Below are 27,857 nucleotides of genomic sequence, written 5' to 3' on the forward strand. Positions count from 1 at the left end.
AGCCTGAGTAGACGATGAAATGGCCAAAAGTTCTTTTGAAAGTGAATGATCCCTTTAAGGGAGAGGGGGTTTCTTTGGAGGGGGTGTGGGGGTGGGGGGGGGCTACTGCTGCATGCTGTTGAGGCTGCTGTTGGATCCGGTCAGTCCGTTCTCTGTTTTCTGTAAGCTTTTCACCCCGCTGGGAACCTGAAGTCCAGTAAACAATGTCAAACCGCCGAACCATACCTGCAACAATAAACAAAATGAGAATAAATTATACATTTACAAATCGTCGTTGTCGGGGTGGAAACCTCGTATCTCCAAGTTTCAAATGTGTACGTTCTTTCGCAAAGTAAAGCCCTGCTTCATCGTACAAGGCCCACAAAAGTAGTGAAAACTGCCGATCTACAAGTAGACTTGTAGATCGGCTGTTTTCACTAGTTTAAATCACTTTTAAAATGATAAATGCAAAACGAACGGTTTTGGACATACAAGGTTTTCACCCGACAACGACGAAATACAACTTTCTTTTTACTGCTACAATAAAAAAGACAATAAATGTATTGTTATACATTTACGAATGTTATTGAATGAAATGAAACAGAACAAAATAAAACGGAAATAAAATGTATTGAGTGACCGTGAAGGCTGGGAACGAGAGGCTGGTTGAACTTGGCTTTAAACGAGTGAAGGAGCTGTTTGGTCTCAGCATTATAGAACGATAGAAGACCTGAGAGAGAGAGAGAGAGAGAGAGAGAGAGAGAGAGAGAGAGAGAGAGAGAGAGAGAGAGAGAGAGAGAGAGAGAGAGAGAGAGAGAGAGAGAGAGAGAGAGAGAGAGAGAGTCTGATTAATAAACACCTGATTTACGTCATTTCCACTTGAACATTGCTTACTACAACGCTTAATGTTCAATATTCAGCATTTAGTGTTTAGTCTTTTTCCACGTTTGACATTTTTTCATTGTTCAGTTAAATGTTTGTTCTATGTTTAATGTTTAATTGTCAATATTAATGTTCTGTTGAATACTGGCATGATGTCAGTGTCATCATGGTTAAAATGTGAGAGACATGGTCAGTATCATGTCACAGGGCTCTGTGACAGTGCCTGACATCCCTCTTAACAGGGCGGTGACTAGGCCTGCTAATAATTACATAATAATCACATACTAACAGTCCAGTTTAATGTGAAATCTGATATTTGGAAATCAAAACAATGTTTTCAAAATCATATGAGCAACACAATACACAATAATTAGGTGTGGAGGGTATAAGGGACCTGGTTATTGGATAGGGTGCACTGGCCCCCAAAAGGCCAGTGCACCCTGTGCTACGCGGGATGGGAAACATTTGATATCACGATTATTGTGACCCAAAAAATTGTGATGTACGATATTATCGCGATAATCAAAATATCCCCAAGATCCATTATCCTGGGGCGGAACAAAAAATATCAGATCTACAAGCTCACACCGCAACGTCTTGTGAGCTTATAGATCGACTATTTTTTGGCAAAGGGATTTGGTAAAGAGTAAAAAAAGAACGTATCAAGTACGTTATTTACAGATCCCTTTGACCAATTATAGAGGGTTTAACCCATTTAAGGCCTAGAATTATTGAATGCTTTAACCAGTGAAAAATAGCAGATATACAAGCTCACAGCGCGGCACCGAGTGCCGCGCTGCGAGCTTGTAGATCTGCTATTTTTGAAAAAGTCGTGAAAATGTGTGCAAATCTTTGAATATATATGTATTTTCAAGCGAACGTTTGTAACTCAAATTTTGCTTCTGGGTGGTCCCTGGAACTAGATATTTTGAAATGGGGGTCCGTGGCCAAATAAATATCATTTTGGGGGTCCTTCACATGAAAAGGTTTGAGCACCACTGACATAGTAGTCTCTCAAGAACAGACTAACTGAGCTCCAGTTAATTGAAAAGGACCTCTTCGTTGACGATGGCTGGCCAGATTGCTGACATAGAAACATGGGTTTTCTCCAAAAATCTTAGAAGGATTTAAAAGACACTTATAGAATCGGGTCAAAATTCAAATTTTCACGATTTTTTTAAAAATAGCAGATATACAAGCTCGCAGCGCGGCACTCGGTGCCGCGCTGTGAGCTTGTATATCTGCTATTTTTTTATATTTAAAGCATAAAATATTGTGTCATAATGTGTTCAGGCCTAAATGGTTTTAAATGGTACCGGATATGCAGCTCGGCAAATAAAAGGTGATCCCAGTGCATGACGGAGGACGATTTCATGATAATTAAATCGCCACGATACGATTATCGCGAGTGTTTATCACGATAAACGATGATAGCGATTATCGTCCCATCCCTGTTCTACACTAACGGCAACGTTACCGCTGTCCATGTCGCAGTAGATTCCGATCAGCTCGGGGACCGGGGCATCCAGACTCTTGGACTTGTTGTAGTGTTTGGCGGCCATGTTCGTCTGTAGCCATTGGTTGACGTGGATGCACCACGCGCCGCCGCTCTTCCCCAACTGGTCGAACTTGCCTAGGCCCCGGTAGGCCACGCCCAAACTGCAACCACATCACAATTATAATTTTTTTGGGGTGGGGGGGGGGGAAACAATGGACGACGTGTGTACATGTGCACGCACACACACACACACACACACAAAGAAGAAGAAAACAATACACACACACACTAGGGCATTCACCAAATATTCGAATATCAAAGTCACTATTCGACGTTGTTCACCGGAGTCGAATATTCGCTTATTTTTATTGTTTTCTCTTTAAAAAATATATAGTTTATAAAGCGTGGCTAGATAGGAAGTCATAAGAATTAGTTGTCAATTGGTGGATGAATTTGTTAATGCTCTATACCAGGGGTTCTCAAACTTTTTAGGACGTGACCCCCAAAATAAACATATATGAACTGGGGACCCCCACCCTGACAAGCACTCGGTTCCGCAGATATATATTGTGAAAATAGCAGATCTACATGCTCACAACGCCTCTCGTTGCGAGGCGTTGTGAGCATGTAGATTGGCCAGTCCTGTCAAATATTCGACTAATCGAATACTTTGAGGTCGAATAATTTGAATACTAAAAATCACTATTCGTGAATGCCCTCACACACACAACACACACACACGCACGCACGCACGCACACACGCGCACACACACACACACACACAGAATAGTTGTAGTATAGTAGACATTGTAGTAGGGGTGTCCAAAGTGCGGCCTGGTGGCCAAAAAAAAAAGGTCCGCCAGCACCGTCAAACAAGACTATTTTCCCAGAGTATAATTTATCAGGATTCCTTGTTCCCTTTTGTCTCATTCTTTTATTGTATTTTGTGTTTTAACCTTGCACGCCTGGTTACATTTGTTAATGAGAAATCAGGCTGAGAAAAAGATATATATATATATATTTGTGTTTTGTTCACACCTGACAAAAAACTGCTGACATTAAATGATAGTTAAACATATGTATGTGATATTGTCAGAAGGTACATTATGCCAGCAGATATAGTCGGCCCTTGGGTGATTTAATATATTCTAATGTGGTCCCTTTGAAAAAAGGTTTGGACACCCCTGTAGTATAGCAGTAGTACTAGTAGTACTAGTAGTACCAGTAGTATAATGGTACAGTTAGTACCTGTAGGCCTTGCAGTCCTTATATGGGCGAACCTCCCAGTAATGCTGACCACAGTCTATGCTGGTATCTCCTGGAATGGCAGAGACACAGGGTGGTCAGAACAACAAACTATGGCAGTGGTTCTCAAAGTGGATTCCAGGGACTCTGTGGGTTCCTTTAGGGGGGGGTCTAAATTGACCCATGCAAGTCTGTAACTCTGACAGTGTACAAATGGAACCAAATGGACCCGTTGAGAAACACTGAACTACGGTATGGAGACAGACCAACAGCAACTGACTGAGAAGGTTTTCAAGTCATCAGGGACGTCAAAAGTGTGTGTGTGTGTGTGTGTGTGGGGGGGGGGGGGGGGGGGGGGGGGGGGGACTCAGTTACTAGGGCCCAAGGTGGAGGGACCTGGAATTATTCTATACTTTAGCTATTGAAAAATAGCAGATATACAAGCTCACAGCGCGGCACTTGGTACCGCGCTGCAAGCTTGTAGATCTGCTATTCTCGAAAAGTTGTGAAAATGTGCCAAATCTTTGAATATATGTATTTTTTAAGCAAACATTTGCAACTAAAATTTTGCTTCTGGGGGGTCCCTGGAACTACATATTTTGAGATGGGGGTTCCGTGGCCAAATACATATCATTTTGGGGGTCCTTCACATGAAAAGGTTTGAGCACCACTGGCATAGAAACATAGGTTTTTCAAACGTGAAATGTGAAATAGGATTTGAAATATTCAGCGACTTGCTGAGTTTTCACGATTTTTCAAAAACAGCAGATCTACAAGCTCGCAGCGCGGCACCGAGCTTGTGTATCTGCTATTTTTCAATAGTTATAACACAAAATAATTGAAATGAATCCTGGGCCCAGAATGAATCCTGGGCCCAGGATTTAGTGCGACACCCCTGCCGGTCATACCGAGGACTGTGTACGACTCTCCGGTGAAGCGGTCGCGCGCTCCTCCTCTGGTCGCCGGTGAACGGGTCACTGCCGTCCTCTTGGGTGACGGGGTCCCGCTTCTTGCACAGGGGTGGGGGTGGGGGAGGGGGGGGGGGATTGGAACGGGTGAGAACGTCACAAGTTAGCACATGATAGTGTGTTCTTGGGGCCCAGGTACCTTGGACTTTTAAAAAGGTTTTTTATTTCTTTTATTAATTGCAAGTCAAGTAAACCGAAAAGAACAAAAAAAAGGATAGAAATGCCTAGAAACAAACAAACATTCCTCTCACAAGCAATGCGACTATGCTACGATGCTATCAGTAATGCTAATAAGCCACACTTTGGAGGGATGAGGAGAGAGACGTTATCCCTTGGCTAACAAAAACAAACATAATAGTGGTAAGTGTTAAGCAAGTGTTAAAGATCACAGCTTTAAACGTTAAGCTTGAAACAACCGTCGCCTTGAGTCGCAAATCAATGTTCTTTATTCATTTAATACAACTTTTGCAAATAGAAATATAATGTCATGTTTTTTTATCAATTATTTATTACATTTCATTATAATTATTCATTCCTTTTCTTCTTATCTAATCATTTCATTCATCTTAAAATTATGCTTTTTCGAGTTCTAAGACGATAAGAAGGCAGAAGGAATCTTTCTCTTCTCTCTTCTTTCTCTCCTCCCTTTCATCCCTTTGTTTGTTCATGTGTGTGTGTGTGTGTGTGTGTGTGTGTGTGTGTGTGTGTGTGTGTGTGTGTGTGTGTGTGTGTGTGTGTGTGTGTGTGTGTGTTTGTGTGTGTGTGTGTGTGTGTGTGTGTGTGTGTGTGTGCGCGCGTGCATACGCGTGTGTGTCGTGTGTGTACTGTAGGCCCTAAAACCCCAAGCTGATGTTGAGGGAGACAGAGAGAGAGAGAGAGAGAGAGAGAGAGAGAGACTTGCAGGTACTTTAAGATCACACTCATATTTTGGCAAAATGTCACGATTAAGACCTCCTTTTATTTGTAAAGATGGATATGTTTTATGGTATACTCATATACTGGCAGTGGGAAAGGATGTTTTTCCCACATTTAAAGAACCTGCATACAAATAGTACAAGCTAATTCTCATGGAAAAGGGGTATATTAAATGCTATTCATTCACATTATTCGCAAAGTATGTATGGTAAGACTGGTAGTTTCCTCTTATTTCCTCTCACACAGCCGCAGAACAAACGTGGGCCTCTGTCTGTTCACCCTTGTCGAAATCCCAAAAGTGGTCTCATGCGCCAGGATCGTGGGGGACCAGGGCGGTCTTACAACCTGGTTCCAAGGTTCCAGTGAACCCAAATATTATTTCTCTCAATTTTAGCTGTTATGCCAATCTGCCCTATGCGTAAGTCCCGGTCACTTCTCACCACAGCCCTGTTTAGTGACTCACAGCATTGAACATTTACAAAGACGTGACTCAAAACATCCGTCTTTTTGAAACATATGGCTATAAAAAGATAAAAGAATGACACAAGCGCATAGCAGCTACATTAAAGGAACCAACCCCTGGGGCCACTTCCTCGGTAACCTCACCTCCGTGTAGATTCGATAGGCTCACTTGTGTGTGTGTGTGTGTGTGTGTGTGTGTGTGTGTGTGTGTGTGTGTGTGTGTGTGTGTGTGTGTGTGTGTGTGTGTGTGTGTGCAGGGGCGTCACAAGGGGTAGGAAAGTGGGACTGAGTTACTGGGGCCCAAGGTGGAGGGGCCCTAATAACTTTGTCTATTGAAAAATAGCTTGAAAAGTTGTGAAAATGTGTGAAAATCTTTGAATATATGTATTTCTTAAGCGAACATTTCTAACTCAAATTTTGCTTCTGGGGGTCCCTGGAACGAAATATTTTGAGATCGGGGTCCGTGGCCAAATACATATCATCTTGGGGGTCCTTGACATAGGTTTCTTGCACACATTTTCCTGATTTTTCAAAAATAGCAGATATACAAGCTCGCAGCGCGGCACTCGGTGCCGCGCTGTGAGCTTGTATATCTGCTATTTTTCAATAGTTAACATTCATGGGGGGCCCGCAGTGAATCCTTGTACCCAGGGCCCAGAATTTGGTGTGACACCCCTGTGTGTGTGTGTGTGTGTGTGTGTGTGTGTGTGTGTGTGTGTGTGTGTGTGTGTGTGTGTGTGTGTGTGTGTGTGTGGACTGTACATTGCCAGGCATGATCGGCTGGTGGATCTAATCTCTAGTGACATCAGAGACAGGTACAGGACATAACATCTAAAAGGGATTTGCACAGCACTGTTAATTTAGACTGGTTTGAACACTATTCCACCGATGACAATATGTTTTGTAATGTTCCAAATGCTCCAGATATTATTTTCATTCACGAAACAGGTAAATCAGTTGTCATCTTTGAAATGGGTTGTTCTTTCGATCTGTATATGGATACTTGCTTCATATCCAAACTTATGAAATATCAGCCCTTGGTAGAGCGCATCAAGTCACTTGGTTATAATTGCCAATTCATTGCGCTGGTGTTTGGAAGTCTGGGGCATGTCCAGTTTTGTCCACAGACTGCTCCGTGGACTACAACTCGGAGGACTGCAGAAGATTGCTGCAAAAAGAATGGCCAAGTACTGCTCAGTCTCTGCAGCGATCGGCAGTCTCTCTATCTGGAAGAGGCGATGCTTTGTCTATCCTCGAGTGGACATTTTCTTAGATAGAGTATAATCATTGCATTCCATATTATTCTGTATGTTAAACATACTGCATACTGCGTCTGGTTTTGCCATCATTTGAAACCCTATTCAAAAAAAATTGGATCTGGCATGTTAATTGTTGTTGTAGATCCAAATAAAATTATTCAAATGTGTGTGTGTGTGTGTGTGTGTGTGTGTGTGTGTGTGTGTGTGTGTGTGTGTGTGTGTGTGTGTGTGTGTGTGTGTGTGTGTGCGTGCGTGCGTGCGTGCGTGCGTGCGTGCGTGCGTGCGTGCGTGCGTGCGTGCGTGCGTGCGTGCGCGCGTGCGTGTGGACGGAACAGCGCCAAATTTCTTGAGCACACTTCCAGTAAGGCAAGGAAATAAAAGCCCCTGAGTATTTTCACAATATTTATCATCCAACAAGACCCCATCTCGTTGGAGATATTATTTGAAGGCATAATAATGTGAAATGCGAATGTGAAAACGTGACCGCGAAGGAGTTTCACGAACGGACAAGCAATACTTATTCCGTCACTGTCGGGCAGAAACCTCGTATCTCCAAGTTTCAAATTTGTATGTTTTTCCGCGAAGTAAAGCCCTGCTTCATCAGACAAGGCCGTCACACAGAAGTAGTGAAAACAGCAAATCTACAAGCACACAACGCCTCGCGGTAGATCGGCTGTTTTCACTAGTTTAGTTCATTTTTTAAATGATACAAAACGAACGCTTTTGGACATACAAGGTTTCCACCCGACAACGACGATTTAATATCAGAGTCCAGGACTTGTTCCAAGTCCAAGACTCTGGGGGCGGGGACGGAAGCGGTGCTGTCCAATCACGAGCTCCGGACGGAGGAGATGAGGTCAAGGAAGAAAAGGCCTCAAACGGGTTCCTTTAACGTGTTGTGAAATGCCGCCACGTCACATGCTACCTAGAAGGCTAAGAAAGGTCAGGGGCACACCAGAGGTCACACTAAGTGTCTAAAGGGTTCACCTGGACGCGTTCTTCACATTGGTTAGGAGGGCGCTGTTCAGGGACAAACAGAATGAAGACAAGAGGTCATGTCAACAAGGAAACAAGATAAAAAAACTAAATGAGGGAAGGTTTCTTCAACCCATTAAGACCTGGAACATGATTTTTCTTTGCAAGTCTTTGAATATATCTATTTAAAAGCAAACATTTGTAACTCAAATATTTGCTTCTGGGTGGTCCCTGGAACAACATATTTTGAGATAGGGGTCCGCGGCCGAATACCTGTAATTTTGGGGGTGCTTGACATGAAAATGTTTGAGAACAACATGATTTAGAAGAAGGATTTAGAAGTCGGGTCAAAGATATTCAAAGACTTGCACACATTTTCATGATTTTTCAAAAATAGCAGATCTACAAGCTCGCAGCGCGGCACTCGGTGCCGCGCTGTGAGCTTGTATATCTGCTATTTTTCAATAGTTAAAGCATAAAATAATGGTTAAAGTGGTTAAAATCTACCGCAACTCGGGCGCGTTCCAGGTATTTGAGAGTTAAGACCTGGACTTATTTTATAATTTAGCTATTGAAAAATGGCAGATATGCAAGCTTGTAGATCTGCTATCTTTGAAGAGTCGTGAAAATGTGTGCAAAATTTGAATATATGTATTTTTTTAAGCGGACATTTGTGATTCAAAGTTTGCTTCTGGGGGGTCCCTGGAACTAAATATTATGAGATGGGGGGGTCCGTGATCAAATACATATCATTTTGGAAGTCCTTGACATGAAGCACTACTGACGCCGTTTTTTCTAAAAAAACTTGAAGGAGTTAAGAGGACATTTATAGAATCGGGTCAAAATATTCAAAGACACACATTTTCACAACCTTTCAAAAATAGCAGATCTAGAAGCTGTGAGCTTGTGGATCTGCTATTTTTTGATAGTTAACCCATTTAGGCCTAGAATTATTGAATGCTTTAACCAGTGAAAAATAGCAGATATACAAGCTCACAGCGCGGCACCGAGTGCCGCGCTGCGAGCTTGTAGATCTGCTATTTTTGAAAAATCATGATTTTTCTTTGCAAGTCTTTGAACATATCTATTTAAAAGCCAACATTTGTAACTCAAATATTTGCTTCTGGGGGGGTCCCTGGGACAACATATTTTGAGATGGGGGTCTGTGGCTAAATTCCTGTAATTTTGGGGGTCCTTGACATGAAAAAGTTTGAGAACCACTGATTCAGGGGAAGGATTTAGAAGTCGGGTCAAAGATCGGGTCAAAGATATTCAAAGACTTGCGCACATTTTCACGATTTTTTTCAAAAATAGCAGATCTACAAGCTCGCAGCGCGGCACTCGGTTTGTATATCTGCTATTTTTCTAAAGTTAAAGCATAAAATAATGGTTAAAGTGGTTCAAATCTAAGGCGACTCGGGCGCGTTCCAGGTATTTGATAGTTAAAGCATAAAATGAAAAGGAAAGCGACTCACCTTCCCTTGTTCTCCTTGCCTTTGACCTTCCCCTCCTGGCCCTTCAACCCCTGGGAGTCCCACTCCACGGAGGAGGCCTCCACCTTCAGGTTGGCGTGGCTGGTCGAGGCGTCAAAGACGAAGTTCAGCGCTGTGTGACCGAGAGACGGAAAGCCACAAAGCACTGTCAATGGACTCTATATTCACGCCCCGCCCACTCAGCAAATTTCTCAGCAACTTCCTGGTGCTTTGAAGGGTAAACCCTGCTAAAAGCCCATAGAGTTAACACAGAAATCGCAAATTTAATGCAATCTCCGAATAGTAAAGTATAAAATACGGCTAGCATGATCAAGAACACAAGATAGTAAAAGGCACAAAGCATTATAATTTACTTTACCGTTCGAAATAACGATTTGCTGGTTTTAAGTCCAGCGATTTCTGTATTAACTCTATGGGCTTTTAGCGGGGTTTCCCCTTCAAAGCGCCAGGAAGTTGCTGAGAAATTTGCTGAGTGGGCGGGGCGTGAATAGAGTCCATATTCACTTCTCTTCGAAAGGGGTGTTGCACCAAATTCTGAGCCCCGGGTACAAGGATTCACTGTGGACCCCCCCATGAATGTTCTGACCCATTTAGATTGGGAACACATTATTACGCATTATTTAATGCTTTATCTATTGAGAAATAGCAGATATACAAGCTCACGAGCTGCGAGCTTGTAGATCTGCTATTTTTGAAAAATCATGAAAATTTGTGCAAGTCTTTGGATATTTTTTTACCCGATTCTATGTCAGTGGTGCTCAAACCTTTTCAGCAAAATTTGGGTTATAAATGTTTGCTTAAAAAAATACATATATTCAAAGATTTGCGCACATTTTCACGACCTTTCAAAAATAGCAGATCTACAAGCTCGCAGCTGTTATGCTTGACATTTAACCACTTGAACCAAAGCATCCCTATTCTCCGGGGAAGGTTCACCAAAAATAGCCGATCTACAAGCTCACAACATAGATGGAAAAAGAACTAATCAAGTACCGTGCAAATCAGGTCTGTTTTACTAAGCATAGTGATATTGATGTAGTGATATTGATGAATTCCAAATGTTATCAGATTATTCTGTGGCATCCCTGGATTGGCACCCACTTTGGGAAACCCTGGCCTATAGTGCTTTCAGAAGCACCACAGAGAGAGGCCTTTACAAACACAGCTTAAAGGTGATACACCATGAAAATTCACTTTTCCTATTTTAAAACCTTTTTTTGGGGTCCCACTAGCACCTTCTATCCTCACAAAGTCCCATTTCAGACCGTTGTGTCTTTCTCTGGTTTTGGGAAGGTGGAGGTTAAAAGCATCCCACGGGTTCTCAAAACAGGCTGTCCAGATTTGCTGCCGTTTGTGACGTCATAAACGGCAGTTTTTGAAGAAAATTAAAAAAATTAAAATACCTTTGGCGCAGTTCAGGCCAAAGGTGGTACTGCAGCTGAAAATGCTCTGAGAGCCATTAAAAAATGAGAGGCTCTCTATTCAGGAGTGGTAATTTAGCCTCAAACCTTTTGAAAAACGTTTCTTGGGACATAAACAATATGACATAAATACTTTTTAAATGCATGGTGTATCACCTTTAAGAGCAAATAACTTCCGGGCACCATAAACACTGACTTTCTTTGACTCTTAATCAAATGTACTGTAGGTAAATAGATGAATTCCAACATTTTGTTCAAGAACTGACAGGTGCTTTCACAACTAAAGGCACCTGGCATAATGTAGATTGATGAAAACTGAATAAAAAATACTAGTAAATATCAAGCACCATCAACAGTTAAGTCTTTAAAGCACTGACAAAGGCTTCATAAGCTGTACACGACAACGTGCAGTTCATCAAGCACATCCAAGAAGTCTTCCAAGCACTTTCAAGCTCAACAAAAGAAGAATATTAGAAGAAACTAGAGCCGACCTCTGGTTTCCAAGGTTACGGGGTCAGAGTAGTCGCCGGCTGCTGCCTTGTTCCGCGCTCGGACTCGAAAGTTCATGTAGCGGGAATCGAACCTGAGACCTGGAGAGAGAGAGAGAGAGAGAGAGAGAGAGAGAGAGAGAGAGAGAGAGACGTTCAGATATTTGTCATATATACTGTATATATTTGGGCTGTCTTCGACTCAGGATTTATCAAGTTGAGTTGAGTCAGGGGGTTTAATGTGACTCGTCGACAAATCGTTTTATATATATATAAAAAAATAAAAGGTGTTGCTTTAAACCACGTCAACATAAGACAATAAAACAGTAATATGAACATTGTTTTTGAGGTTTTAGATTTTTTGGGCATAAATCAGGCTATTGAACGCCCTTTACAGCTGATTGTTGGTTAAAATAATATTGAACCAATTGAAAGTAGTACAAAGTGACAAAAACTCATAACTCCACACTTTCTGCCAAACCAGCTAACTCCACCCGATTGTCTCTTTCTTTTTTTCATAAATAAACTATTGAACACCCTTTACGTCTGTGTGTTGGTTCAAATTATATTGAACACACACACACACACACACACACACACACACACACACACACACACACACACACACAATATAAATATCATATAATATCCTATGACCTGTTAGTGTGTGCTGAGTGGTCCTGATTTCTTCCATGGTCTCCCAGGGGTTGTGGTCTCGGACTCGTGCCAGTCCTTCGTGGTCCGTCTTGCGGTACTCCAGTTCATATTGGTCCACCTGGCTCTCGTCGCCACCGGGGGGCGATCGCCAGGCAACTGTTACCGTGTTGTCACTCACAACACACTCGGAGAGGTCTATCTCTGGAGCTCTGGGCACTGGGACAGAAGGACACCGCTGTGAGACAGTAATAATCGCGCAGAGAATGTTAGAGAGGCAGGGGCTGACATTTATAAAAGGGCTTTTTGGTGAAAGTATTGAAAATAGCAGACCTCCAAGCTCACAACGCGTCACACTGCGACGCATTGTGAGCTTGGAGGTCGGCTATTTTCGGTGTGTGAAACCACACGGAACTAAGCATAATCAAGTCAATATACTGGAGATGTGGCGTAGCGGCATTGGTTTCTACACAGAGAGGGCAAGTCTTTCAGCACAAGACGCTGCATTCAAGTTCAGGAGAGTTTGGACAAGGCAATTCTCTTGAATGCTGCCTTCAGGTATGGCATGGAAAGAGGGCATTTGCATGTCTTTAACCATAGTAAAAAACCTGTCAAACAATGAAACCATATGGAATCTATGAAAAGGTTGTGGGGGTCCCTGCTTCATCTCTCTCTCAGCTAAAGGGTCCTTGGCCCCCCTGATTTATATGATAATAATACAAATAATAATACTAATTAGATGATGCACAGGGGTCCCAACAATTCAAACTGTTGGGGTGGGAGGAGTAGGATGAAGGCTCTATGACTTCGTCCTCCCGGTGGGGGCTCCTCACTGGCAAGTGAGTCAATAGGACACAACAGCAGTGGCAACACAGATAAATGTGTGTGGGGAGGAACGACAACATTTAGGGAGACAAAACGGGGGTAAATCATGATAAATACCAGGTAGAAAATGGAGACCCTGTAGAAGACGTTGTTCTATTCTGAAATCTACTGTGAGGTGACTGAGATTCGCAGAAGCCGTCGGCCTCATTGTCAAACGGAAGGCGGGCGCCATGGTAACCCTGTTGAATAAATCCAATGGAAAATAAAGCAGAGTAGAATATAATGGGATAAAAGCGGAGCAGAAAGGACAAGAACAGCACAGAGCAGAATAACACTAGAACTGAACTGAGTAGAATAGACTAGACTAGAGTAGTGGTCCTCAACCTTTTCAGGCCGCAACCCCCCAAATAATCATATTTTAACTGGGGACCCCCCACCCTGAGGAGCACTAAGAGTTGAGGCATTACATTTTGTATAACACGGTTCGATTGTGAGGCGTTTTCACAATTTCTGCCTCTAACATTATTTTGACAATTTTGCCAATGTTTAATTTGTCATTATAGAGGTATTAAAAAGTCCTTGAATTATCACTTTAGAAATGTGCAGATACCCTCTATACACTTAAACTTTATGTTGGTTTGTTCACTGTTGAGTGAGAAAACAGTGTTGCACATTAAGTTGATCATCTGGGGACCCCAAAAAAGCATTCGGGCCCACAGGTTGAGAACCACTGGACTAGAGCAGAACGCAATAACAGGATAGTAAAATAGAAAAGAATGAAATATAGCAGAAATGAATACAAACGTGGTTCTCAAAATGGGGTCCGGTGACCCCTAAGGGATCCTTGTGGGCAATGTGGGGTTCCCCAGCTAAATGTGTTGAAATAGTATCACAATCCGTTTAACCCTATACACTTTGAATATAGCCGATCTACAAGAAAAATACATTTGTATTAACACAAATCTTGTATGGGGGGTCCCTGGCACAAAATATTTTCAGATGGGGGTCCATGGCCACATAGAGTAGAGAACAGAGTATAATATAATGAAATAGAAAATTATGTAGTGTCCTATATTAGAATAAAACAGCACATAGTAGAATAGCATAGTCTAACAGAATACTACCATAGAATAACACAGAATACACTACAATCTAATTCAAATAGAAACATTTGAATGCAGCAGAAGTAAGTATAAGAGAATAAAATAGAATAGAGTAAGTTGAGTAAAACACAAGATTAGCATGCTCTGTAGCTAGCCAGTTAGCACCACAGCAAAATCTAGCAGCCCCCTCAACACCACATGATGGGCATTTGCATGCACAGAGCAAAAAAAGAATCATAAGGATGGCATGAAATGGGTTAGCAAGTTAAACTCGACAAAACTATAAAAGTCCTAAAAAAATCTACTGAACTGGAAAATCAACAAAATGACAAAGGTAAAAAAAAGTTTAGGCCTAGATATGTGGCTTTTCCCTGGCGTCGAACACAAACCTTTATTGCAAGGTGTTTTTGTTCGTAAATGTTCTCAAATGTAAAATCAGTACCGGACCTGTGGCGTTTTGGGAAGGGATGGGACGATATGAAAATGTCATGTCACGAATATTGTGACCAAATAAATTGCGATTTACGATATTATCGCGGTAATAAAAATATCCCCAACATCCATTATCCTGGGGCGGAACATTTACCAAAAAATAGCAGGTCGTCTATTTTTTGGCAAAGAGATTTGGTGGAGAGTAAAAAAAAGACTGTATCAAGTACGTTATTTCCAGGTTCATTTACCAATTATAGAGGGTTTAAATGGCAGCGGATATGCAGCTCGGCAAATCGGAGGATTATTTCACGATAAATTTAAATCTCCACGATACGATTAGGGCTGTCACAATTATTACATAATCGTCTAATGTCAATTATTTGACATAATCACAATTATTTTGTCATAATCGTCATAATCGTTTCTATGTTGAAAAATGATCATGTATTTTCAAACATTTGAAAAAATAGTGGAAATAGCAGATCAGTTACTTGTAGATCGGCTATTTCCACTATCAATGTTCTTTTTTAAGTATAAAAATGGTCAAACATGTCAGTAATTTCTTTGTATATTTAGGTTATGTGTCATATCTACCGTGTGCAACTTCAAAGCCTACAAGCCAAACAGAAATGTAATTGTCAACGACAAAAACACAATTAAATCGTTAATCGCAAATTATTTGAGTGACAATTAATCTTCATGTAAAATGTCATAATCGTGAAAGCCCTATACGATTTCCGTGAGTGTGATAAATGATAATAGCGATTATCGTCCCATCCCTAGTTTTGGGTGGGTAATGGGTGAACAGAAAGGCACCTGGTGGCCACCATGGCTCTTGTTACCACAAAACCTCATGCTGCAAACGGGCTGATCAGCATCTACGGAATACTTCTGTCCGGGGCTTGACCTGAGAACTACAACACAACTTCTACCAGCAAGAGAGAGAGACTAGAAGGATTCAAAAGAGGAGATACCGTACCTATCTTTGATCTGCCTCGCAGCCTTGGGGAAGAAGAAGAAGAAGAGGAAGAAAGAGGAAAGATTTCACAAAAAGAAAAAAGGGAGAAAAGGAAATTGTTGTTAGTAGACAGAAAGTGAGTGGTTATTTAAAAAAAAGTTATAGTCACAGCAGGGATTGATGCGGATCACCACTGATTCCTGTCGAACCTCGATCCCTGCGTTCCGGATGAGTTACAAGGGCCCAAGGTGGAGGGGCCTAAATTATTTTATACTTTAGCTATTGGAAAATAGCAGATCTACAAGCTCGCAGCGTGGTACTCGGTGCCACACTGTGAAACTCCTTTGAATAGGCCTATATGTATTTTTCAAGCGAACATTTGTAACTAAATCCCTATTCTGTGCATTCCATGATACTGTGAACATTTGGCAAAAATACTAAAACATTTGGCGAAAATAAATTATACTATTTGACATACAACAAACGGGTGCACAGTATATACTGTATAGGGTATAAGTGGTTAATGTAGTGATGTTGACTAAATGTTTTAATATACAAAATATATTGACATTCATGCCAATAAAGTCAAATGCACTAAATTGAGATGAGAGGGGGGCATAAGGGGATAGAGATAAAGAGAGAGAGAGAGAGAGAGTAGATGGGGGGAGAGGGGGAGAGAGGGAGGAAGAGTACAGCCATGGAGGGTGAAAGGTTAGTGCTAGCGGCGTTAGCATTCGGTGGAAATCAAAAATCAAGTACGGGGGAAACGGAGGACGTATTCAGCGGCCCGCAGCTCGTCTCATTGGCAGAGACAAATGTGCGGCCGTTGAACCAATGACATGGAGGTTTATTTGGATCGATCAGAGGATCTTTCCGATCGATCCAGGGTTCATAAAAGGATCTATGGACCTGGGCGAATTCCTCCTCGTCGTTCAAACGGAGGGTGTCGTTGGCGAAGTTCAGCAGCTCCTCGGAAGACTCCAGAGCCGCTCTGCTCTGCCCCAGCTGCTTCTGCAGAGATGAGACACAAACACACCAACAGTCAGTACGGTAAATGAGTCAGTAAACCACAAGTCTGTAAACCAGTCAGTAAACCAGTATACAAGTCAGTAAGCCAGTATACAAGTCAGTAAGCCAGTATACAAGTCAGTAAACCATTCAGTAAACCAGTATACAAGTCAGTAAACCATTTAGTAAACCAGTATACAAGTCAGTAAGCCAGTATACAAGTCAGTAAGCCAGTATACAAGTCAGTAAACCAATCAGTAAGCCAGTATACAAGTCAGTAAGCCAGTATACAAGTCAGTAAACCAGTCAGTAAGCCAGTAACCCAGTGAGTAAACCAGTCAGTAAGCCAGTATACAAGTCAGTAAACCAGTCAGTAAGCCAGTAAACCAGTCAGTAAGCCAGTATGCAAGTCAGTAAACCAATCAGTAAGCCAGTATACAAGTCAGTAAACCAATCAGTAAGCCAGTATACAAGTCAGTAAACCAGTCAGTAAGCCAGTATACAAGTCAGTAAACCAGTCAGTAAGCCAGTATACAGCTCAGTAAACCAGTCAGTAAACCAGTATACAAGTCAGTAAACCAGTCAGTAAGCCAGTATACAGCTCAGTAAACCAGTCAGTAAACCAGTATACAAGTCAGTAAACCAGTCAGTAAACCAGTATATAAGTCAGTAAACCAGTCAGAACTCAAGTCCCGCATCGAACGGCACTATTATAGCCCTGTTGAACAGGAAGACAAGAAGATGGATAGCATTGCACATGGCACTGCAGGCTTTACAGAAGGAGTTAAAAGGGGCTCTGGCAGTGGCAAAGGAATGTTACAAGGACAGACCAGAGGGCAGGCTATAGGCCAGGAACTTCAGAGCAGTACTGTAGGTGTCAGGGCTGTCACGATTATGACATTTTACATGGCGATTAATTGTCACTCAAATAATTGCGATTAACGATTTAATCGCTGACAATTAGATTTCTGTTTGGCTTGTAGGCTTTGAAGTTGCACCTGGCCGATATGACACATAACCTCAATATACAAAGAAATGACTGACCTATTTGACAACTTTATACTTAAAAAAGAACATTAGTAGTCGCAACGCGTTGTGAGCTTGTAGATCTGCTATTTCCGCAACTTTTTGAAAGTGTTTGAAACTATATTAACGTTTCTCAACATGGAAACGATTATGACGATTATGCAAACTAATTGTGATTACCTCAAATAATTGTGATTAGACACTCTGTTTGGGCAGTAGCTCTGCACCCCCACCGGGAGGCACTCTGAAGCTGAGAATGGCTGGTTTACAGTAAAACAGTAAATAATGCTGCTCTGCTCTGTGCCAGCTGCTTTTAAAGGATAACTCCACCCTAAATCACTTCTAGGATCATTTTCCTACATATACTGATCCCAAAAGACTGTCCATGGGGTCTATTAGGCATAAATGCCCCTGTTGTCCAGTTTCCCCACCAGAACGCAGCAGCTGTCATAGCATAGAGTGGAGCCTATAAGCCTATAACTTTTACACTATGTGTTGTGTTCAAAAGTGATTTTCTTCTTCACAAATGTGTTACTAGTTGTCATTTAACACATCCATGCCTTGGTCGTCCCACACAAGGCTCCACAATTTCATAAATTATGTTTTGGGGTGAGCATTCGGCACAAGTGCCAATCAAAGTGACTGTACTGGCCAATCACAGGGCATCTTTTCTGGGACTTGGCAAAACACATAAAAGCATAATATCTGTTTAGCAGAGTGTGATGGCTTGTGTGGGACAACGATGACATGGATGTGTTTGTAATGACTACTAGTACCACAATCATGAAAAATAAAAACACTTTTGACCACAACAAATAGTGTAAAAGCGATAGGCTTATATGCGCCACTCTACGAGAACTACTGGGTTCTGCTGGAGAAACTGGACAACAGGGGCATTTCTGCCTAATAAACCCCATGGACAGTCATTTTGGATCAATATAAGTAGGAAAATGAGCCTAGAAGTGATTTTGGGGCGGAGTTGTCCTTTAACCCACAGACAGTCAGTAAAGCGGCGGGCACACGTCAGTAGGGATGGAATGATATGATAATGTCATGTCACGATTATTGTGACCAAATTGTGAGTTGGTTAGGGTTAGGGATTGGGTTAGTAATGGGGAGAGTCGGACAAACGCAACGTCGGACTAATGCGTGTCGGCCTACAAACATTAAACAGAAGTGCGAAACTGCGAATGTCATTATCATCATTACTGTCTTAAATAGTAAATGTTTATGAAAGAAATGCATTTTTTATAGCACCCTTACATTCACCCACTGACACATTAACCACACATTCAATGATTCACACAATGTGTGGTGTGTGTGTGTGTGTGTGTGTGTGTGTGTGTGTGTGTGTGTGTGTGTGTGTGTGTGTGTGTGTGTGTGTGAGAAAGAGAGAGAGAATCAACAAGAGATGGGGAGATAGAGTAAAGAGGCAGATTTCTCTCAACTCATAAACCCGTATGACATAATTATTAAGTGTGCCTGCTATGCAATAGCAGAACACTTATTGTAATCCGCCATACTTAATTAGGTAATGATCCCACAAATTTGGAGCCGTAATAACTGCCGCACGATTTACGCCACCGCCGCAATATATACATCAAAACGTGCGGCTCGGCCGGGAATGGTGTGCTATTACTTTTCTTTCCGATCCGCGTTACCATTGCGACGTAATTCGCAAAAAACGACGCCAAAAAACCCCATTGACTTAGAATGGGGGAAACTTCGGCACGTAATAACTGCCACACGATTTACGCCACCCCCGCAATATATACATCAAAATGTGCGGCTCGGCCGGGAATGGTGTGCTATTACTTTTCTTTCCGATCCGCGTTACCATGGCAACGTAATTCGTAAAAAACTACGCGCAAAAAACCCCATTGACTTTGAATGGGGGACTCTGGGTTTTTCAGAAACTTTGGCGCCACATAACTCTGCCATACTTTTGCCTAGCAACGTGATTTAAACTTTAAAATGCACACACAACTTTGGTCTTTTTCCAGCCAATAGGGATGAGCTGTAATTGATTAAGCCCCGCCCCCTCTATAACAGGAAGTGCCCTTTGCCAAACAGGAAGTGCCTCTACATCTCATGAACCGTTTATCGTACAGACTCGCGGCTGGTGTCATACATTTTTTTTTTCTCAAATTTTTTTTTTCTCAAATTTTTTTTTCTCAAATTTTTTTTTTCTCAAACTTTTTTTTCTCAAAAAATTTTTTTTCTCAAAAATTTTTTTTTCTCAAAATTCTTTTTTTCTCAAAAAAATTTTTTTTCTCAAAATTTTCTCCAGCGAACCTCTGACACCACTCTGACTCAGCCATAACCATATAAGGAGTTCCCAATGCAGCTACGTACCCCCAAAAATGGTGTTGTCTAACCTCAATGTGTCACAGACAGACAGATACAATGGGTACTCTGACACAATGGCTCAGACATCAGTGTGACATAGGTGTGAGGGAGGGCCAGCAGCCCCGCCCCCAACCTCTAGTTCAGGGGTCTTCAACGTTTTCAGGCCAAGGGCCCCTAAGTTGAGAGAGAGATGAAGCAGGGACCCCCACAACCTTTTCATAGATTATAATTGAATCGTTTGACAGCACAATCGTCAGTGTATTTTGGATTCATGTCAATTTGTGTTTTCAGATATTTATGCACTTGAACCGTCAATACTTAAATTTCGCTTGGTACTTAGTCTGCTATTTTTTCCCCTACCAAAACCTCTTTGCGAAAATAGTGCGAGGCGTTGTGACCTTGTAGATCGACTATTTTTGGCTAAAGTTCTGAGAATATGGACACTTGGGTTCAAGTAGTTAATATAAAAAAGAAGAAAAAAGTTTCTATCCCTCAAAGATTTGGAGGACCCCCTGTAGTAACTCTGAGGACCCCCTAGGGGTCCCGGACCCCCTGTTGAAGACCCTTGCTCTAGTAGTTCTTTAAAAGAGAACAGCTCAGACTTCAGTAGTTGAATGTGTGCAGACGTTAAAACTCTTGTGATTTGGGGTGCGCTGTCACATTGATTCTTAATCTGACGTCAGAATGATTTTGTATATATGTAATTAGCTAGTACTGCCCATAAGCCTGCAGGGACAAGAATGTTGTTGTAAACTGGCTAGATCAGTGGTTATCAAACCTTTAAGTCAAGTATCCCTTTCCTGCTGAGACCCAGCACCACTGGGTAAGAATATTAAAAAAAAGAAATTGAGCATAGAATAGCATAGATTGTTACAGCGGGCATCAGCTGATGCAAGGTTACACCATGCGTGCATGTGCATGCATGCGAGAGAGACAGGGAGAGAGCAAAATTACAATGAGAGCGCATGAGATGAAGCGAGAGAATACGTCCATCGCAATACATTGTCTGGGGAGGCAGACTAGCAACTGGCTGATTTCAGGCTTTTGCATGGCAGCAACTCTTCTCAAGATGCCTTCCTGTGTGCCTTGCATGCACTCAATCTGCAAACATTAAAATGATTTGCTTTAAAGGGCCAATTCACCCCTTTTGTAACCAGATCTTACTTTAATTATGTTTAAGACACAATACACACGATCCTGGGGTTCTTATGTGTTTAATATGTCTTTAACTCATTTGCTGCCATTTAACAATACCTTCGTACTCTCATACCGGTATGTCCCTGTCTCCATAGACTTCCATGTAATTCATAGTGCACGGATCATGCACACCCATGCCTAGATAATGCACCACGTGTGTCCACATTGCTCACAGCTTTCAAACAAAAATCCGTTCAGGCATTCATGAGATAGCAGCCATTATGTTTTCCTAAAATGTAAACAAAGATGGCTGCCATGTTTGAAAGATGGGGTTGCTATGGGGGTTAAACATGCAATTTCGCGATTGCTATCATGCCTACTACATTTATTTTTTTCAAAAACGGGAAATTCTCGGGTTCCTCGGGCATGGCAGGGCCGTACAGCGGGATCTTTTCGGGCTCCTCGGCCATAGCAGCAAATGAGTTAATATATTTTAGTATTTCAAGTGCCAGATGACGCGATTGTGTAGGCGGGATTATGTTCCAAGCAAAATGTAACGATGCTGTGTGATTCATACACCGTCAGCAACAGTTATTGTGAGCCTAATGAGGCATGTTGCAACAGCATCGCACAAGCTGTGGTTTGCAAAGTTATAAAACTGGACAGTCCACACCAAGCCACCGAGCAGCGACAGACGTTTTTCCACAGCAAACATCAACGCAGTGAGCGGAGACGGTTTACTATTTACATGTCAACCTAAAATATTTTATACATTACATTGTATAATCTTATATAAAAATATGAAGTGCATATAATAGGCCTACACTCTCCCTGCCTTTCTCTCATTCACTCGCTCCCGTTTTCACTTCCTCTCGCAAGCTGGTGAGTGCCAAAACAAGGGACTCGCATATCACTAGACTGTGTGCATTTTGTGTGTGTGTGTGTGTGGGGGGATGACATGTGTATAAAGTTACAATGGCAGCTTCGTGTGAGCAACGAGTCTGTGTGATCATAAATACATGTTGCTTCCGATTTAACTCTCAAATATCTGGAACGCGCCTGAGTCGCGTTAGATTCTAACCACTTTAACCATTATTTTATGCTTTAACTTTAGAAAAATAGCAGATATACAAGCTCACAGCACGGCACCGAGTGCCGCGCTGCGAGCTTGTAGATCTGCTATTTTTGAAAAATCTTGATAATGAGTGCAAGTCTTTGAATATATTTGACCCGATCTTTGACCCGACTTCCAAATCCTTCTTCTAAATCATGCTGTTCTCAAACTTTTTCATGTCAAGGACCCCCAAAATTACATGTATTTGGCCACGGACCCCCATCTCAAAATATGTTGTTACAGGGACCACCCAGAAGCAAATATTAAAGTTACAAATGTTAGCTTTTAAGTGGATATATTCAAAGACTTGCAAAAAAAAATCATGATTTTTCAAAAATAGCAGATCTACAAGCTCGCAGCGCGGCACTCGGTGCCGCGCTGTGAGCTTGTATATCTGCTATTTTTCACCGGTTAAAGCATTCAATACCTCTAAATGGGTTAACAAGCTGAATTTCATGCAACTCAATCGGCTGGCATCACAGCACCTGGCAGAGTGGCGATTCAGACTGCTGCGATTCTCCTCTGCCGTGTTTTGAAACGGTTTTGTTGCGTCAAAATAATTGGTCTCTCAACTAGACTTACATGTTAGACATTGTGATAATATAATTGTGTTGTTACACTGGGGTTTGTGCCTTTGTTTTTGGAAACACAACAACAGTTAGCTATTCATTATAACTGCTTGGGAAGGTAAATCACCTTTTTATTTCACATACTCCCCTGGATCGATCCATCTACCCCTTGGGTGTACCCTTCTTTGACAATAGCTGGTGTAGATCCTACCGTATAAACCAGATGGCCAGACACCAGACTGGCTAGTTCCGGTCAATAGCCTTCCAGGACGCGTATCCTATAGCCAAGAGGGAGGATTTCTCTATGGTTATTAATTCACAAAACGAGAAAAAAGCCCTCCTGTACCCCCAGACGGATACAGGTCCAGTGGGCAGCTAAACATTGTGGCCAGCTCAATGTTAACTAAGCATTTGTTTCCAAAGTGTAAAAACAATTAAGTATAAAAAAGAAGATATGGGGGAATACTGTTACGTATCCATGATGTGATACATCATTAGTGGATATACAGGTTTTGTAGCAATGTGTAAGGTGGCCAGTGTTGTCAGGGGCTGACTGTCTTTCAGCAAGGTTGGACTGGGACAAAAGATTTGACTGTAACATTTATGATGACATGAGTTGCAAGATACTGTGTCCCGCTGTGCGTGATTTTTAGGCAACATCTGTAGGCGTAGTGTCCATTAATGTTGTCTGCAAAAAGCAACCTCATGGTGTCCTAGAATGTGGGAATGTGGGAAATTAGGGGCCGCGAAGGTGTGTGCAAAGTTTGGCATGGATGGGGCAACGGTGACGTAGATAAGAGTAGGGCCAAAAGTGTGACGTGGCGTGATGGACAGACGGAGGGACTGACTGACGGAGGGACTGACTGACAGAGACTGACAGACACCCGGTGGAGGTTTTCATATAGTAACTGCGACCTGACGGTCACAACTACTTCTGCTGATCAGACCCTAATTGTCAACCGTTTTATTTACCATACAAACGCATGCCTCTTTCTGCTTTCTCAAATAATGTTAGGCTGTGTGCTTATGCTGTGGGGACGGGCGGGGGCTCGCTGTTTTACCTGGCCGCGAGACACGTTTTGCAAACCTTGCGAAGAAGCTTAGTTTGCAATGTTAAATATCCAAACCAGTTCCATAAACCGATGTTGAATAATTTAGTCCAACTCCATGTGTCTGTCTGTCCACTGAGTGATACAGCTTGGTAGTTGATACTGCACTGCGATGCAAGAGCAGAATAGTGAAAGGGGAGGGACTGGGCAGTATGCGTGAGGGCAAATAACACATCTTCAAGCTAACAACGCGTCGATTGGCGATTAAATGTGCATGCGTCAGTAAATGTTTGATATCCAGGAAGAGATAACAATTCAGAACACAAGTAGCTCCTCTGACAACTCCAGAGCTGCTATATTCTGTGCCAGGTGCTTCACAGCAGTGGTTCTCAACCTGTGGGTCGGGACCCCAAATTATTTTGGGGGGCCCCCAGAGGATTAATGTGAAACATTGTTTTCTCACTCAACAGTAAACAAACCAACATAAAGTTGAAGTGTATAGAGGGTATATGCACATTTCTAAAGTGACACTTTAAGGACTTTTTAATACCTCTAAAATGACAAATTAAACATTGGCCAAATTGTCAAATATTAGAGTGAGAAATTGTGAAAATAGCGTGTTATACAAAATGTAATGCCTCAACTGTTGGTGCTCGTCAGGGTGGGGGGGGGGGGTCCCCAGTTAAAATGATTATTTGGGGGGTCGCGGCCTGGAAAGGTTGAGAACTACTTGGAGGCTGGTCGGCCTGCCAGTGCCACCCTTGAGCAAAACCAAACAATTCATGAGCTGGAGCACAATCAATCAGATCACAAATTCTAACGTTCAGAGTGTTGCCTTGGATGGTTCACCAATCACCATGGGTACTGAGCCCTGGAGGTGCAGGCAGTACTGTAGGTGCACAGACCATAATGCTCCTTGTGAGCCCAAGTTGAAATCTAATTATCATATTTTTCATTCACTAATTAAATAAAGGATCCATCCATAAATCCATCTTCAACCACTTATCCAGAATCGGGTCGCGGGGGTAACAGTTCCAACTGAGATTTTCAGATTTCCTTATGCCAAGCAACTTCCTCCACTCCCTCAGGGAGTATACCGAGGCGTTCCCAAGCCAGTTTGGAGATATAATCCTTCCATCTGGTCTTTGGTCTGCCACGGGGTCTCCTCCCAGTGGGACGTGCATCGAGGACCTTCCTAGAAAGGCGCCCGGGGGGCATCCGTACTAGATGCCCAAACCACCTAAGCTGACTTAGGTGAGTGTTGGAGCAGTGGTTCTACTCCAAGTCTCTCTCGGGTGACTGAACTTCTCACCCTATCTCTAAGGGAGATACCAGCCACCTGGTCTGTGGGAACTCATTTCGACCTTATACTTTCGGTCATGACCTACACTTCATGACCATAGGTGAGAGTAGGAACGAAGATTGCTCGGTAGACAGAGAGCTTTGCCTTCCGGCTCAATTCTTCTATTTGTATTTCGTATTTAACCCATTTAGGAGGGGAACCCCTATTTGTAACTATATCTTTCAAGACGCGAACCCCTTTTGGTGTTCTTGTTGCTATGTATAGTATATAGCAACATATCGTCACTGTCGGGCAGAAACCTCTTACCTCCAAGTTTCAAATGTGCATGTTTTTTTGTAAAGTAAAGCCCTGCTTCATCATACAAAACTAGAGAAAACCAAGTGACAGCTCGTGTGGAGAGGTGTGATGCTCTTCGACTCAGAGCCTTCTCATTCGCATACCGATAGGGTGGGAATCAAATCAGTTGACCTTCCAAGTCGACATCTAACCGCAACCGATCCAGATCAGTAACCAGTCCTAAACAACAATATTGAGCCGGTCAGTTAACCAGTCCAAACGAGTAAGCATACCTTTAGTTCCTGTTCCTTCCTGGTGTGATCTTGTCGGATGGCGTCGCTCATGTTCGCCTTCATCTCCGCCAGAATGCAAAACAAGGAGTCAAACTCCTCCTCCAGGTCTCTGGTTACTTCAGACGAATTCACCTGGTATGACAGAAAGTTACTGGTTTAACATTCTAACCCGATCTCTACTAGTAACGGCTGCCTTGTACTGTCTGTTGGTATTTGTTTCTACCAGGACCCGTGATAGTAGGCCTACTATCCCACCAGGACTTCTAGTACTGGTGGGTTTTCTATCCCAGTGGTTCTCAACCTGTGGGTCGGGACCCCCAGGGGGGTCTCTAAATAATTTTGGGGGGGGGGTCCCCAGATGATTAACTTAACTTAATGTGCAATACATGATTTGACAGTAAACAAACCAACACAGTTTAACTCATTTCCTGCGATCCCCGTCGAAACCGGATGTTCCCCGCTGTATCCCCGCTGTATCACTCTGCGATGCCCGAGGAGCCCAAAGATTTAATTAGCTTTAATCATTATGAAACGATTAAAAGACGATTCTGGCTCTTTAGGCCCGCCTCCTAACTGTATCCGGTCGTATTTCCCGTTTGGACCGGATCTAGGTTTCCATATCCGGTCTGACGTCCAATCGCAACGCTTAGCTTTTCATTGTAAACAAGTGAGCTGACTGCACGGCCAAAGAATGGTGTTTTTTCACGCGGGTTTTTTTTATTTTGTAGCTGTTTGATTCTTTTACCTGCCTGGCATATGATCTGCGCACATATCGTCTGCTATGTGCGCGAACGTGTCCATGTGTTACCATAGCGCACAGCTGGCTGTTTCCAATGTTTTTTCATGTAAACACTGGCGGATAAGCAGGGATACAGCTTTGCAACGGATATGGTGTTGGAACAACAGAAGTTCAGGAGAGAGAGAAACACACCATGACTCCTCCCCCCTCTCCACCTACCTGCTCTCACACCACCTACCTGGCCTACCTGGCCCCTAGCTCCGCCCCCTAGACATCTACCTAGCTCTATTTATCCTCACTCTAACTTCCCAGAACCCCTCTTGCTTTTTCCGTATGGTTCAGTCCACGTCGCCACTGACGCCGACGGTGCAGACGATTACGCTATACGACCCCTACCCCAAGACTCCAGGGTCTGCGACCCTCCCCGGAACCTACACCCTCCCCAATCCCCTCCTTCCACTACGGACTCATTACTGCTTGATTTCATTATTATCACTGATCGATTCATGATCGTTTACACCACAGATCCATGTCTGCTCATCGATCACTGCTCATTATTTATCTGCCCTTTACTTCATTAAAACCCTTAAACCTTCATGGTGTGTTTCTTGTTAGCTAGTGAAATGTCTATTTCAATGGGGGTTTTTTTATTCGAAAGCTGTCAACACGTCTACTAGATGAGTCGCGCACAGATCGTGCACGATGCGTGCGCGTGCCCACGTTAAAAGGTAAGGACAATTTGGCAGGAAAACAGTTCAGCCTATGTTTAAAATAGCAGCATATGAGTTAAGTGTATAGCACATTTGTAAAGTGACAAATCAAGGACTTTTTAATACCTCTGAAATGATAAATTAAACATTGGCCAAATTGTCAAATATTAGAGGCAGAAATTGTGAAAATAGCTGATCTACATGCTCACAACTGCTGTATTATCTGCTTATTGTAAATCGCTTTGGATTAAAAGCGTCTGCTAAATGCCTAAACTGTAAACAAAATGTAATGCCTCAACTCTTAGTGCTCGTCAGGGTCCCCAGTTAAAATATGATTATTTTGGGGGTCGCGGCCTGAAAAGGTTGAGAACCTCGTACCAGAACCTCTAGTACAGAAAGTTTTCTATCCTAACCAGGACTTCTAGTACCACTGTTTTTCTGTGCCCACCTGCAATGCAGACAACGTATCACTCAGCGTCTCCATGAAGTTATGCAGCTCTTCATTCTTATTGGCTAACGTCGCTATAATCCTCTGCAAGGCCTCCTGGGAACACGCACGCATGCACGCACGCACACACGCACACACACACACACACACACACACACACACACAATTGGCATGAAATAGAAACATATAATAGAAGCGATTTAAGTATGTAATATGACTAACTATACAATATGAGCACAGAAGTCATGTTGCACCGTGGGTAACATTCTGACCTGATTC

The 27,857-nt window shown here is 42.5% G+C and overlaps 1 protein-coding gene across 1 annotated transcript; it reads right to left on the bottom strand.

Annotated features, from left to right (window-relative positions):
* Positions 1-47: 47 nt before the first annotated feature.
* Positions 48-27,640, bottom strand: fsd1l (fibronectin type III and SPRY domain containing 1-like). The gene is given in 15 exon segments (XM_080742506.1): positions 48-225; positions 620-631; positions 633-709; positions 2,339-2,520; positions 3,608-3,677; positions 4,513-4,613; positions 8,196-8,228; positions 9,659-9,788; positions 11,589-11,687; positions 12,243-12,458; positions 13,182-13,303; positions 15,579-15,601; positions 16,467-16,568; positions 25,682-25,813; positions 27,579-27,640. Coding segments are annotated over 15 exon segments (1,458 nt in total). The 5' UTR covers positions 27,615-27,640; the 3' UTR covers positions 48-102.
* Between the last annotated feature and the right edge of the window lie 217 nt (positions 27,641-27,857).

Source organism: Nannobrachium achirus, assembly GCF_963921795.1.
Source record: "Nannobrachium achirus genome assembly, chromosome: 15".
NCBI lineage: Eukaryota > Metazoa > Chordata > Actinopteri > Myctophiformes > Myctophidae > Nannobrachium > Nannobrachium achirus.